The following is a 13,722-nucleotide window of genomic DNA, read 5'->3' as shown; positions in this document are numbered from 1 at the left end:
CGTTAACTCCCACGTACCCCTTTAACGTATGGATGGATGGATGGATGGACCAACCAATGGAGACTCGGTCCTCGTACACTCTTGACCATGTTGACACATTTCCGATACTTTGATATAGTCACACATCAGATTTAAAAATGTTGCTGTGATAAATCAATGTTTTCTAATTGATATGTTATACTTTATTAAAGTGTGTTCTGAATTATATATAATTAAAATGATAAATATTTAAAAACAACAACAACCCCAAAAAAACACAAACAAACAAACAAAACAACGCTATCCTCCTCAAAATGCCTGTAATGTTCTTCAAAGTGGAAAGGGGGTAGCAGAAAATATAATGGACAAGATATATTTAAGTGAAAAGCAAAAACAAAACAAAGCCCCCCCCCCTCCAAAAAAAAAATTAAAGAAAGAAAAAATAATCAAATATAATCAACAGCAGAATATTATTTTCGGAAAAGGGTGAGGCCCCGAAGCCAGTCCCTGTACCCTTCATTCTACGTGTACGACCTACACTTTCTGTGGTTATATTACAGGAATAGCTATTAAAGGGGGGGGGGTGTTAACATTAGCACGAAACATTTCATGCTCGATTTACTACAACACTATCCGTTTCGTTCAAAATATTAAAGATGGCGCACAGACCGCATGATAAGAGACACAGGGAGTTACAAGAGGATGTTAAGCCTCCAAACAGTAGATTATTTATTTTATGCGGTAAAGGAATCAAAGAAGAAGAATTCAAAGAAGCTTTTGATAAGTTTGGGACTGTAGAAGACATATGGGTCGTGAAAGACAGAAAAACAAATGAGGACAAAGGTCTGGTCTATTTTCGGTTTTAAAGAAAAAAAAAGCCTGACGGCGTATTTCTGTATAAACATGAACAAGATGCTTTTTATTTGTATCTTTACATTAAGTGTGTGAAGATGACAAACTATTTGAATCTCTAAAGATTTTGAAATAATTCTTAAAAGTAAATAAAGTTAAAAATCGATTGATACCAAGGGAAATAAGAAGAATCAGTAAATCGAATCATGTAGTCTACACAATAAGCACTGAACATTTTACTGTTTTTTTTTTTCTTCAATGTATAATTAATTATTCTTCCTATGGTCCTGTTTAGGTGTCGTTTACATCAAGTATTCCAAGGCGTCTGAGGCAGCTCTTGCATTGGAGGAAATGAACATGAAAACCCTGCCAGGACACCCAAAACCACTTAAGGTCACCTATATATATATATTTATTATATATATATATATATATATATATATATATATATATATATATATATATATATATATATATATATATATATATATATATTCAAATTGTGGAATTCTCAAAATTCAAATAAAAAAAAGTATTTATATGAATCTAGATTTATAAGACAAGATATTTTTTGTTGATTTGTTACTCAGTTATGGTTATTGACAGGAATTTACAGCTAAAGTAAAATTTTGTTTTTAATATATAGATATTATCTTGGAAGCTCTCTGTAATTTTTCACCTCTGTGAGAAAGAGTGATGGGACAAAGTTTATTTGACCTTGAAACATGAAATACAGCTTTAAACAGAATGGTTTGCATTTACAGGTAATAATTGCCAGCAGCAAGAGAGAGGGAGCAGTCCGAGATCCCAGGGAGGATGAGAAAAATCTCCGCCTCTTTGTAATCTGCCCCAAAACTTACAGCAAAGATGACCTCAAGAAAGAGTTTGAGGTAAAATTAACATGTTTTATGGAAAAAAAATAGTATTGTTGATTCCTAAATATACACAGGGAATTTTTTTTTATCGTGTAATTTTTGGGAAAAACCACTTGCAAAATAAACTTGCAATATTTTATATTGTATGTAAAAATTCTTCATAAGCAGTCCATTTGCAAATTAATGTTCTCATGATTTGAGATCTAAGAATCATTTTGCAATATTAAGTACACATAAAAATACATGTAAGGAATCTACAAGAAAGGAATGTTTTGCTTCTGTAATTGGATGTTTTGCAATGTATATGTTTCTGGTTCAGGGTCATGTACGATTAATATGATAAGCAAAAATGTTTGCTTCTTCATTACATATGAATCATTTAAATAATTTTGAATAATTTAAACAGAAGTAAGGCAACATTCTTTGTAAACAATTTTATCTCTATTTATAGAAATATGGGGACATTGACTCAGTGATGATCGTTTCTGACAAACACACAGGAGAAAGAAAGGGCTTTGGATACATCCGCTTTCATCGACCATACCACGCAGCCCTGGCATTTGAAAACTGTGACCCTTGTAAGTTACAAAGAAAACGAGTGACCCTTGTAAGTTGCAAAGAAAATAAATGACCCTTGTAAGTTATAAAGAAAACGAGTGACCCTTGTAAGTTACACAGAAAATAAATGACCCTTGTAAGTTACAAAGAGAATAAGTGACCCTTGTAAGTTACACAGAAAATAAATGACCCTTGTAAATTACAAAGAAAATAAGTGACCCTTGTATGTTACAAAGAAAATAAGTGACCCTTGTAAGTTACAAAGAAAACAGTTGAACAAGAACAGGATGATATGTCTAATATAAACTTTTTCTTTGTTCATTTTCTTGGAAAAAAATCTGATGATGGACTTGTTATACAGTATTTGCCCTTAGTAGCCTGGAGATCAGTTTTTTGTTTTTCAACTTGCTTGAAGGCTTTAAGGATACAGATTGATTTATTTGGACACAAAGAGTAAATTATATGTGCAAGAGTAGCAGATACTAGCATGACTGACGACTGTTATTTGTTCAGCACTCTAAAAAAGTTTACAGAATTTTTTTTTCTTATTAACCCTTGTATATTTGCTGTAGCATTTAAGCCAAAGTTTGCTGATCCCAAAAACTCTGAGAGGAGAGAGAGAGATCGGGATTTTGATCCTATGGGAGGGTACGGAGGAGGGTTTGACAGGGAGATGAACAGATTTGGGGGCGGATACAATGACTATGACAGCAGAGACAGAGGTAAGTGTACAGTATTATCAGACTCGGAGATTCCCAGAGAGTTTATCAATATCTGACTTGTAGACTCGAGATTCCAAGAGAGTTTATCAATATCTGACTTACAGACTCAGAGAGTTTATCAATATCTGACTTATAGACTCAGAGATTCCCAGAGAGTTTATCAATATCAGACTTGTAGACTCGAGATTCCAAGAGAGTTTATCAATATCTGACTTACAGACTCAGAGATTCCCAGAGATTTTATCAATATCAGACTTGTAGACTCAAGATTCCCAGAGAGTTTATCAAAATCTGACTTACAGACTCAAAGATTCCCAGAGAGTTTATCAATATCTGACTTACAGACTCAAAGATTCCCAGAGAGTTTATCAATATCTGACTTACAGACTCAGAGATTCCTAGAGAGTTTATCAATATCTGACTTACAGACTCAAAGATTCCCAGAGAGTTTATCAATATCTGACTTACAGACTCAAAGATTCCCAGAGAGTTTATCAATATCTGACTTACAGACTCAAAGATTCCCAGAGAGTTTATCAATATCAGACTTGTAGACTCAAGATTCCCAGAGAATTTATCAATATCTGACTTACAGACTCAGAGAGTTTATCAATATCTGACTTATAGACTCAGAGAATTTATCAATATCCGACTTACAGACTTGGAGATTCCCAGAGAGTTTATCAATATCTGTCTATGAGACTGAGCGTTTACTTATATCTGACTATTTAGGCTTGGAGAATTCTAGGAAGTTTACTTTTATCTGACTATTTAGGCTTGTAGATTTCCAGGAAGTTTACTTTTATCTGACTATTTAGGCTTGCAGATTTCCAGGAAGTTAACTTCTATCTGACTATTTAGGCTTGTAGATTTCCAGGAAGTTTACTTTTATCTGACTATTTAGGCTTGCAGATTTCCAGGAAGTTAACTTCTATCTGACTATTTAGCTTGCAGATTTCCAGGAAGTTTACGTCTATCTGACTATTTAGGCTGGCAGATTTCCAGGAAGTTTGCTTCTATCTGATTATTTAGGCTGACAGATTTCCAGGAAGTTTACTTCTATCTAACTATTGGATTTCCAGGAAACTAATGCTTTACTTATTTGACTTGGGTTCCTATACCAGTAAAATTGTACACTCTGGGTAATTGAGTCTACATGTCTAACAGAGGTACATGTAGTATGCAACTATGCATCATACATTCTTCAGGTAATCCAGTACTATACGTTTGTCTGTGAGCCAGCTACTTTTGAGGCAGAATATACTGTATACAGGGTTATTTTCGCCCCGTATTATTTTTGCCCTTTCACTCTTGCTAACTATTTTGCCCAGTTTTAAATTCGCCCAGTCACAATTCTGTTAAAGAAATTATACTGTGTTCCTTGAATTTGCCCCGTTTTAAATTCACCCACCTGTGATTAGGACGAAAGGGGCGAAAATAAAATGGGGATGAAAATATCCCTGTATACAGTATATTAAATTGAAGCAGGATTTTCTGTATGTGAGATTAAGACTGGACAATGCTAATGTGTCAGCAATAGTTTTTTTTCAAGAATTGTTTAAACCAACTTTCAGTATAGTAATCTGGTTGTGATATGCTTTTTGCAGAGTGTTGTCTGATTTGGGTTGTTTTATAGATACATTCATAGGTACATGTAATTTCTTTGTAGGATCCAAGAGACATTATGAGCAGATGAGAGGCCCTCCAAGGGATATTTATGATGCTTACATGCATGAAGGGGGAAATCCAGGACCTCCAGGTATTTTCCTGATTTAAAAAAACCAAGCAATCGATTTCTTTTTAAGGACACCTGCTCCTCACTCAGAAACAATAACTCTTAAAATTACTGTTTAATTGAATAAGTCTCAAAATGAAACTTGAAATTTGATTTTTTTTAGTGCAACAACTTTCATTTCCTGCATCTTGATAATTTGTTTAAAGGTTCTTTGAAGTCCTAGGAATGGTCTTGTAAAAAAAAAAAAATGGACATTACACCTCAGGGCTATTCCAGCAAAAAATGTACGGGAGGGTTGGACGGCACTTCATATATTTTTGTATGGGTAGTGGGTCTGGAGCAATTGAATTTGTATGGGTGGTTGTCCTTACTCGATATATTTTTAGATGGGTGGTTGTATTAACCCTCACAAATAATCAAGTGCAAAGTACTTCTTTCCTCTCATTTTGTATAAATCGGTAAATACTGATATTTTCGTCCTAAACAGTTGTAAAGTGTGTTTACATTGAAAGTGAAAGTAGAATCGAACGAAACGGAAACAAGGGCAGATAACTATAAAAGCATGTGCAACTGTGACTGCAATGACAGTGGGTGATTGGAAAACGGATTAGTTGTGCGTTGGACTCCCTGGTCCAGTTTCTTTTCGCCGGTTTAATCAAACATGATTACATTGGTAAATTAAATGATATTAGAAACAATCAGAAAGATCGTTTTATTTTAAACCGAAAGTAGAAAAAAAAATCGTTTCTGATAATGAACGTTTTAGACCATGACTACGGAGTTTGCAAGTCAAATATTTTACTTTATACCACATACAGAGTAAAAGGAAGATAAGTTTGAAAACAAAATGAAGTATATTATGTCAAAAACATGCCAGTCCTTAACCATGTTAACCTGTTAAGTGTTAACTTGTCGAACTTGTATGCACCAATGGTCTAAGTTGTTAGATGGGATTTAGAATTCATTAAATATATTTTTTTAATCAAAGTTTTCACTTCACAGACACTGCCTACAGAAGTTTAGTCCCCCCCCCCCCCCCCCCCCAATCTTACAAAACTTATGTTTCTGTTAAAAATTGTTGGCATAAAACTATTTTTTTTTTCAAAAAGATTTAAAACATTTTTAAAGTAATGCCAAAAAAAATTATCTGCATAATAACATTTTGATTTTAGTCATAAGTTCTTTTGTAAAACGGGCCTTGGTTGGATAGATGTCAAAACCCAACACTCATTCGAAGTCAGATAAATTACAGTACCTGAAAAAGGTACATAAAATTTTATTGCTTATATATATGTGACACAATTTTTTTTTTTAATTTAGATGAGTGGTTGTATCAAACGCAATTTTAAATTGATGGGGGGTGGGGTAGAAGGTAATTAAAAATGTATGGGTGGTGGGGTAAAAATAAAAGTGCCTTCCAACCCCCCCATACAGTTTTTCCTGGAATAGCCCTCATAAAAGAACACAAAATTTACATTTTTAGGAAAATTGAATTTCCTTTAATCATGCCTAAGATACCAAAGTTTATTAGCATAAAATGACACCGGAAGTGATCTGTGATATATATCTTGTTGGTGAAGTGTTGCCATGGTTACTAAAAATAGAATTTTCTATAAGTAATGGCATGCAAGTAGACTACACTTAGATACCTAACTGTCTTTATCGTTTTTGATGTTGATGAACAATGTTGCCATGGTTACTAAAAATAGAAATTTTTGTAAAATTCTTTCAAAATGCTACTCCTCCTACAGTTTTAGTCGGATTGCAATAAATCTTACCACAAAAAGAGAGTAAACCAAGAATCATTATTCTATGTATTGCTGTTACAAAGTTTCAATTCCAAGTGCTACTTTTTTCTTCCTTTGTTATAAGTACAAACCAGTAGAGCTGTAGTCACCTCAGAGAGTTTGCATTTATAAATCATTAGAAAAAATCAAATCTTTGCCTATTGGAAAATGTCTGTATTTAATTTGAAAATACCTACATGTATATTTTCTATCTGCAGACAAGTGTTTTCCCTAAGAACCGGCTGCCAGCCAAATTGACCACTTCAGTTGATAAAAATGCCGCTTAGAAATCAAAAATTTAAAAATAATTGTTGTAAGGACTAGGTCCACAGTGATTTTGTTCATAAACCTCAACCTCAACCCCTAGCCTGTTACAATTGATCTATAACCTTTACTTTGAAGTAAAGGGAAAACTCTGCAGAGTTTTACGGTTTTCATGCAAATAGCACATATACACAATGGAATTTGTAAAACAGTAAAACATTTCTAACAATCTTTGTAAATGTTATTATTTTGAGTAGCCTTTAATTAAGATTTGTCAAATTTGATAAAATAGATTAACTAATTAGTTGTGTTCAGCAGGTCCTATGATGGGTGGTGGTGGCCAGGGTCCCATGGATCTACTTCAGTCGTACAACACCCCTACTTTGAGTACAAGACTACACATCACGGCCCCCATAGGCCTTACTCAAGGGTACCTCACCCGACTCTTCAGTCTTATTCCAGGGCTTGAGTACTGTGACCTGAACGAGACCACGGGTAAATTATACATACAATTGTGTCTTCAGATTTATTACTCATACATATTGCAAGTGTTGTCTTTAGAAAATTCTCTCAGCAATTGTCTCGAGTAAGTTTATCTGTCAGTGATCAAAATTTGTCCATATTTCTAGTATGTGCCAAAATGACCAGCCAGATGCCCGAACACTAGTAAAAATCTGGTTAGGCTAGTAAAATGTAGGAGCATTTTCCGTTTTCACATATGGGCATACTTATCTATATTTTTTAATTGCATCGTGCAGAGCTCAGAAGACACACTAGTTTTTATCTTGGTAATGTTAAAAAATGTCAAAAAACATTTTTGTCCAAAAAATATAATCTTGTTTTAAAATTTACGGCTTTCTTGGTGATTTTCATATCCTGGTTGATGAATATTTCTTTCTGTCCCTTTTTGGTTTGTTTCATCCTAGTCATGTTTAAATGGCCGTAAAGAATGCGGGAAATGTGTCAATAACAGTTGAGACAGAGACTGCCAATGAAGTTGAGAAATGGTGAATTAAACTACATAAATTAACTCTGAAGGACTGAAATGAAACTAAGTGCATTTTATTTTCAAACTTAAGGGGTGAGGGTAGTAAAAAGTGATTTGGGCTAGTAAAGTTTTGTCAACCAGCACAAGTGGACTAGTACTGAAGAAAAAAGTATTTGGCGCACACTGTATATATGGTGTAAACTTTTATTTTCATCCCTTTTGAAGCAGATTTCAAGAATACCAGAGAAAAGGGGACAGCAATAATTGTGTGATTTTATAATAACCTCAATAATTGTGTGATTTTAAAGTATTAACATAAGTAATTGTGTGATTTTAAAGCATTAACGTAAGTAATTGTGTGATTTTAAAGTATTAACGTAAGTAATTGTGTGATTTTCAACCTTGGCAACCATTAATGCTTTAATATAATGTTTCAGGTGTGGCATATGCCCGTTATGTGAGTGCTCAGTGTGCAGCCTATGCTCGAGATAAACTGAATGGATTTGAGTATCCTATTGGCAGTCGTCTGATGGTTAGGTTTGCTGATGAGCAGAGACCAATGGAGGGGCCTCCCATGGGGGGACCTAATATGATGGACCCGTAAGTATCATAAAGAGAGGTAATAATTTCCCACTGAAGGTTCAGATTTGTTTTGCTGTCTGGTTAATGTTCACTGAGCATGATATGCTGCAACTGTTTCTCTTGAATATAATCTAAACGTATATTAACAAGTAAAGCACACATTATTTTGATTGAGGTTGAAATTGAGAGTAATTTTCCTTTTGAAAGAATTAAGTTGAAGCTTTGAATATGGAATGTTTTAGGAGTTATGGTGGTTACCCCGGGCCCAGAGGAGGGCCGCCCAATGATGGTCAGAACGAGACTCTTCGAAGGGTATGAGGAATTAATCATAAAACTGTTAACTAAGTATTCATGACATCAGATTGAAATCCATCAGCTTCAGGAATAAGGAAACATGCTATATACATACACAATTAAATGAATGTTTTATGGTCAGAATAATATTCACGAGTTCAGTGAAGGCCATGAAACTCCCAGAAAATTTTTGCATGTGATTAAAAGCTGGTAAAAGAATTAATTATCGATAGATTTTATTCTTTGCACGTCATGCATTGTAATGCTGAATGGGATTTGAAAAGAGAATTGTTTACTAAGAGATATATAAAAGTCATCATAACCCATTTTAATATTTGGCTAGGCTGCAGCAGTGTTGGAGAGGGCAGGCCTGAATCCAGAGACCATTCTTAATACAAGTTACAACTTTGAGCGTGTGCCATACTGTTCCATTCCCCTCCCCCCACCCAAACAGATGTTACCCGAGGACACCGATGTCGCACAGAGACTTTTCATAGTGTGTCAGCCATCGGGAATTCCTGAAAAAGTCTTGAGGGATGCCTTTTGTAGAATGGGAAATCTCATTGATGTGTATTTGTTGCCAGGTAAAGGATAAAAATGGAGGCAGTTTTTTTTTTTTTTTTTTTTTTTGCCATTCTGGCACAATTCAGCCATTTTTATCATATGTACATACAAAGAGAAATAGTGACAGGGATGAGTATAGGATCCACTGTTTATCATTTTTACTGTCTCACTTCTCATACATGTATTTAGTTCTGACAGATAGTAGTTCTCATGTTTTTCAATGGTCATTTTGGTGGAATTTTGAAGACAGTTTAATGCCAAACAGTGTTGTTAATCAATTTTAGGATAAATGGATTCCAAAATTTAATGGTACGCCCATAAGATCCAAGGAGGAAAAAAATATTACAGGACCTAGTTTTTTTAGTGCTATCTGATATGCTGTATTAGATAATGTACATGAATTTGAAATTTCAAGAATTCTTAAAAAAATTGCTGTACTCACTCATTATCTATTTTGGGTCTTAGAGTAATCTTGGGGGTCATACACAGGTGAAAACTGTAAAAAATATCTTCCTATTTATCTTTAAAAAACAAAACAAAAGATAAATTATATCAAAACATTGTCTGTATAATAGGTTTATAGCATTTAAGACGATATATACATCTTTTTACAGCTCGAAACTATGGATATGCCAAATTTGCCTCCAAAGAATGTGCCATGAAAGCCATTCAGACTTTACATGGACAGAATTTGGCTGGAAATAGGTTGAAAGTTCTGGAGGCTGAACCACAGAGGGGACCAGAGGATGAGGAACCTTCTAAGAAAGCCAGAATGTAAAAGGGTGAGTATTTTATACAGTAAGTCATTCATATAATATACTAGTGTGTGTAAAAAAGAATTATAAAGATCCAGAACAGGCAACTGTTGAATAGAACAAATTGGTACATTTTGCATATTGTAGATCACCAAATTTTTGTGTCACCATATTTTGGAGAGATAGGTATTTAGTATTTATAAGCGAGACAAAAAAATACTCTAGAATGAATTTTTTAAAAAAGCCATTTGGAAAAAAATTTAATAACGTATGGATGACTAAAACTCCTTTCTCTTGAAGTTCTTGATCTCAAGAATTAAAACCCCAGTCCTGTTTTTCCCTTCAAAAAAACTAAGCATATTTAAACCCGTTCTCTCAAACTTCCGGTCTCTTGAAGTTCTCCATCTTGAGAACAAAAACCTGGGTCCTGTTACACAGATTTCATTGCTTTTTACTGTTGATCTCTTGAAGTGTTGATTGTGCACACACATGAACACCAATTAAAAATGTAATGAATTCACCTAGGACTTACCTGAATAAAGGTAAATGCCTTGGGCTAGCGTGGATGCGTTAAATTGATGTTTACATACCATACACCTGTGTGTTGTCCTAAGAGCTGATAATTAAATTAGTACGTAAAGAAATGAGAACAAGTAAATATTGGAACTTGAAAATTTTTTCTTATTTAATAAAGATACGATCTTTGTTCGATTTAAAATCAAAATGTGCCAGAATGTTTTCAGCAAATACCTCTGGTAAACATTATAATAGAACCATAATGATTAGACCTGGAAATTCCGGATTTCTTTCCCCTTTCAATCCCCCCTATCACTGGAACTTTTTTTTTAATTTGAGAGATCTCGAGTGACCTGTAAAAGGTACCTGTATTTTATTTGTAAGCACACAATCTTTCCTTCACAAATATGTACAAACATGTATGTATTGACCATTAAAAAAACCCCACAAAATTTCTGAAATATCTTTTTGGAAAAAAGATAATAATTTCATATTTGTCGTACATTCAGTTATTTTCTCCTAAATAGGAAACACAGATATAAAGACAATTGAAGCAGGTGTTTTACATAATCATGTTGTTTACAGCAGATAAACTACTGACCTGCAGAATTACGACTGACGACATTATATACATCAGGATACCAAGAAAGACCACTCTGGATGACAAAGGATGACAAAGGGAAATAACTCTTGACAAAACATCTGACCTCTATAAGGTTATGGTACTACAAAGGACAAAATGAAACAAAAAAATATAATTGAGTTTTCATCCATCTTTCAATATTAAAGGACGTTCAATTGATTGATTCTTTTACCAGACTAGTAATTGTCGTCATTTTATCAATTCATTAGTAGATACATGTACATAAAATTTCATATGTAGTATGTTGTTTTAATGAATGAAGATCATGGACAATTTGAAATTTTATAAAGACAAGAATACCCTTTCATAGAAACCTCACATGTCATGCAATTTTGATGTTGCTTCTAAATTGTATCATAATTGATTGATCTCTCATTTCATGTTTGCTGTTTAGTTGGTAAGGTATACCATAGTCAGGCCTTTGCCTGCCCTCTTTCATAAGATTCATTTCAAAATGTTATGATTTATTGTGAATAAACATCTATTTTGAAGCATTTATGTAGCCTCTATCATTGCATATACTTTCAGAGAGAACTTTTCATTTTGCATTTATTAAATAAATGTGTTTGATGGTGATGTGCAGACCTTTTTTTTTTTTTTTTTTTTTTAAAAATATGATTGAGGTTCAGAATCTGATTTGAACTGTTGCAAGTTTTAGATGTTAGTTTCTTCAGTCTAATACATAGTATTAAGGTTCTGTGACGTGACAGAACATACTTGAAGCATATTCATTTTCTATTTGAAAATACCAAAAAAAAAAAAAACAAAAAAAATGGCATCAAGACACTCAATCTTTAATAAATTTTTCCATAGATTTTGATTTAAATAATATCTCCAGTGTTTGAGTTTGTTATTGTTTATGGACATAAACAATTAAGAGTCACAAGTCTGATTTAACATGTTTTGGTTGTCAATTTTGACGGATACTGTATGACAATACATGGGAAGACCACCAGTTTAGGACAAAATGACAGACATGAGAACCAGCAAAGGTAACATGGACCTTCAATTGAATCATGAATTGTTATCACTGCTTTCTCAAAATAAAATGTATGTGACATGCCAAAAAAGAACAAAGATATTTTTAAAAAAAAAAACTGTCATTGAGATTATGTGTATATTATTAGATACATTCTGGAAAGTATAGAATGTCCCCAATTTATTTTTCATTTTGGTCCATTTTGTTGTTTATTTGTTTTAATCTTTTTTTTTTTAAAAAAAAAGCTTTTTATACCTCTAGCTTGAAAAATTGGGGGGAGGGGGGTTATTTAGTGATCACTGAATGCAATTTAATGAAACTTTCACAAAATCTGTATTATATATGTAGTGGCATTGTGCATATTGTATATTACTTTTTGATTGGACAAATACTTGGGGTTTTCTGTAGCAAAACATGGACACTGCCTGTAATATTGGGAGTACTCTTCTCTTATCTGCAACTCCTTCTAAACCTCTGAATGAATTACAATGAAACTTTCACAGAATTTCATTTCCATACTGCCAAGACATACATTTAGCAATTATACTCGTATGGGAGGGGGGATCATTTTTTTTTGAGCTTGGTGCTTAATGTACCTGTAGTTTGTTTGTTTTGTTTTGTTTTTTCAAATTTATCCATGTCCCTTTCCAAAGGCATGTCACATATATAACTTTTGAGATTCATTTCCTATTCATTTGAAAAAAATGTTGCACATTTATTTTTGATTTAAAAAAAAAAAAGAAGTAAAAAGCATTAATTTTTAATTTAAGATGTGCTCAGGTACATGTACAGTACTTTTTATATGTAATAAAATTTAAGTGATATACAAAGTACATATATATATATAAAATGAAGAAAAAATGTGTAGTTCAAGCATTATGCTCAGGCAAATGAAATTTTACCCCAATTGAGTAGCTTACCGTTAAAACCTCTTCTTGTTATTTAATAGATTTAATGGATAGCATACTGAAGACAAGGAGAATCCAAGGGGAAGACAACATCTCCAACATGCATTTTAAAGATACCTGTATATGTAGCAAATCATGAAATGGCATGAAGCTTTTTCATTTGCAAGGTGAGAAACACTATCTCTTTTTGAAGGCACTCAATCTTTAAATTTGTTGTTGTACAGAAGTATATGCCTCTCATTTACTTCTCTTGTGCTGTGTTGCAGATTGACAGGTGTCCATAAGGAATGATGGATTGCATCAAGGAATCCAGTCAATATGAATGACATTGAGGTATTCCTTTGAAAAATTCAAATACAATGTAATATTTAAAAAAAAATAATTAAGGATGTTCAGTACTCATGTCTGTATGAAGAATGGATGCATGTAAAAATTTAGTACTGGTATTCATTTACAAAAGGTACATCACTGAATCCATTCATGTTTTTTTTTTATTGTAGGGACTTCACAGAGCTGAAAAAAGATTGGGTAATTACCTGCATGTTTACATGTTAGCCTAGAATTACATACTCATGCAGTAGCAGTTCTAAAGTGATGGACTTTGAAAAAGAGATTTTTTTTAAATTGATCAACATATACTTTTATTCTTTGTACACAAACTTTTTTGACAGCATCATATGTACATCAGTTGTTTTTTAAAAGCAGTTTTGTTAGTAAGTTT

At 33.2% G+C, this 13,722-nt stretch overlaps 1 protein-coding gene across 3 annotated transcripts; it reads left to right on the top strand.

Moving 5' to 3' along the window:
* The first annotated feature begins 609 nt into the window (after window positions 1-609).
* Window positions 610-13,334, top strand: LOC133194048 (RNA-binding protein 45-like). Of its 3 annotated transcripts, XR_009722035.1 has the most exons (13): window positions 610-822; window positions 1,127-1,224; window positions 1,596-1,721; window positions 2,158-2,284; window positions 2,837-2,986; window positions 4,656-4,745; window positions 7,091-7,267; window positions 8,198-8,360; window positions 8,585-8,654; window positions 8,980-9,220; window positions 9,815-9,982; window positions 13,043-13,168; window positions 13,268-13,334. XR_009722035.1 is itself a non-coding variant. In XM_061329975.1 (12 exons), the coding sequence occupies exons 1-11, from the start codon at window positions 636-638 to the stop codon at window positions 9,976-9,978; spliced, it is 1,593 nt and encodes a 530-aa protein (XP_061185959.1). In that variant the 5' UTR covers window positions 610-635; the 3' UTR covers window positions 9,979-9,982; window positions 11,060-11,690. The 3 variants fall into 3 exon arrangements, 2 of the variants coding, with proteins under 2 accessions (XP_061185959.1, XP_061185958.1); XM_061329975.1 differs by lacking the exons at window positions 13,043-13,168; window positions 13,268-13,334 and adding an exon at window positions 11,060-11,690; XM_061329974.1 differs by lacking the exons at window positions 13,043-13,168; window positions 13,268-13,334 and adding an exon at window positions 11,057-11,690.
* The last annotated feature ends 388 nt before the right edge of the window (window positions 13,335-13,722 follow it).

The sequence above is a fragment of the Saccostrea echinata genome, unplaced genomic scaffold (genome assembly GCF_033153115.1).
Source record: "Saccostrea echinata isolate AGI-Se365-2 ecotype Australia unplaced genomic scaffold, CSIRO_AGI_Sech_v1 ptg000028l, whole genome shotgun sequence".
NCBI lineage: Eukaryota > Metazoa > Mollusca > Bivalvia > Ostreida > Ostreidae > Saccostrea > Saccostrea echinata.
This window is presented reverse-complemented; position numbering and strand designations above follow the sequence as displayed.

Bases quoted from the DNA above. Each gene is read 5' to 3' on its own strand.
- LOC133194048 (XM_061329975.1), top strand. From the start codon at position 636: ATGGCGCACAGACCGCATGATAAGAGACACAGGGAGTTACAAGAGGAT. The intron at 2,987-4,655 runs GTAAGTGTACAG...ATTTCTTTGTAG, and splicing joins CTATGACAGCAGAGACAGAG to GATCCAAGAGACATTATGAG. The intron at 4,746-7,090 runs GTATTTTCCTGA...TGTGTTCAGCAG, and splicing joins GGGAAATCCAGGACCTCCAG to GTCCTATGATGGGTGGTGGT.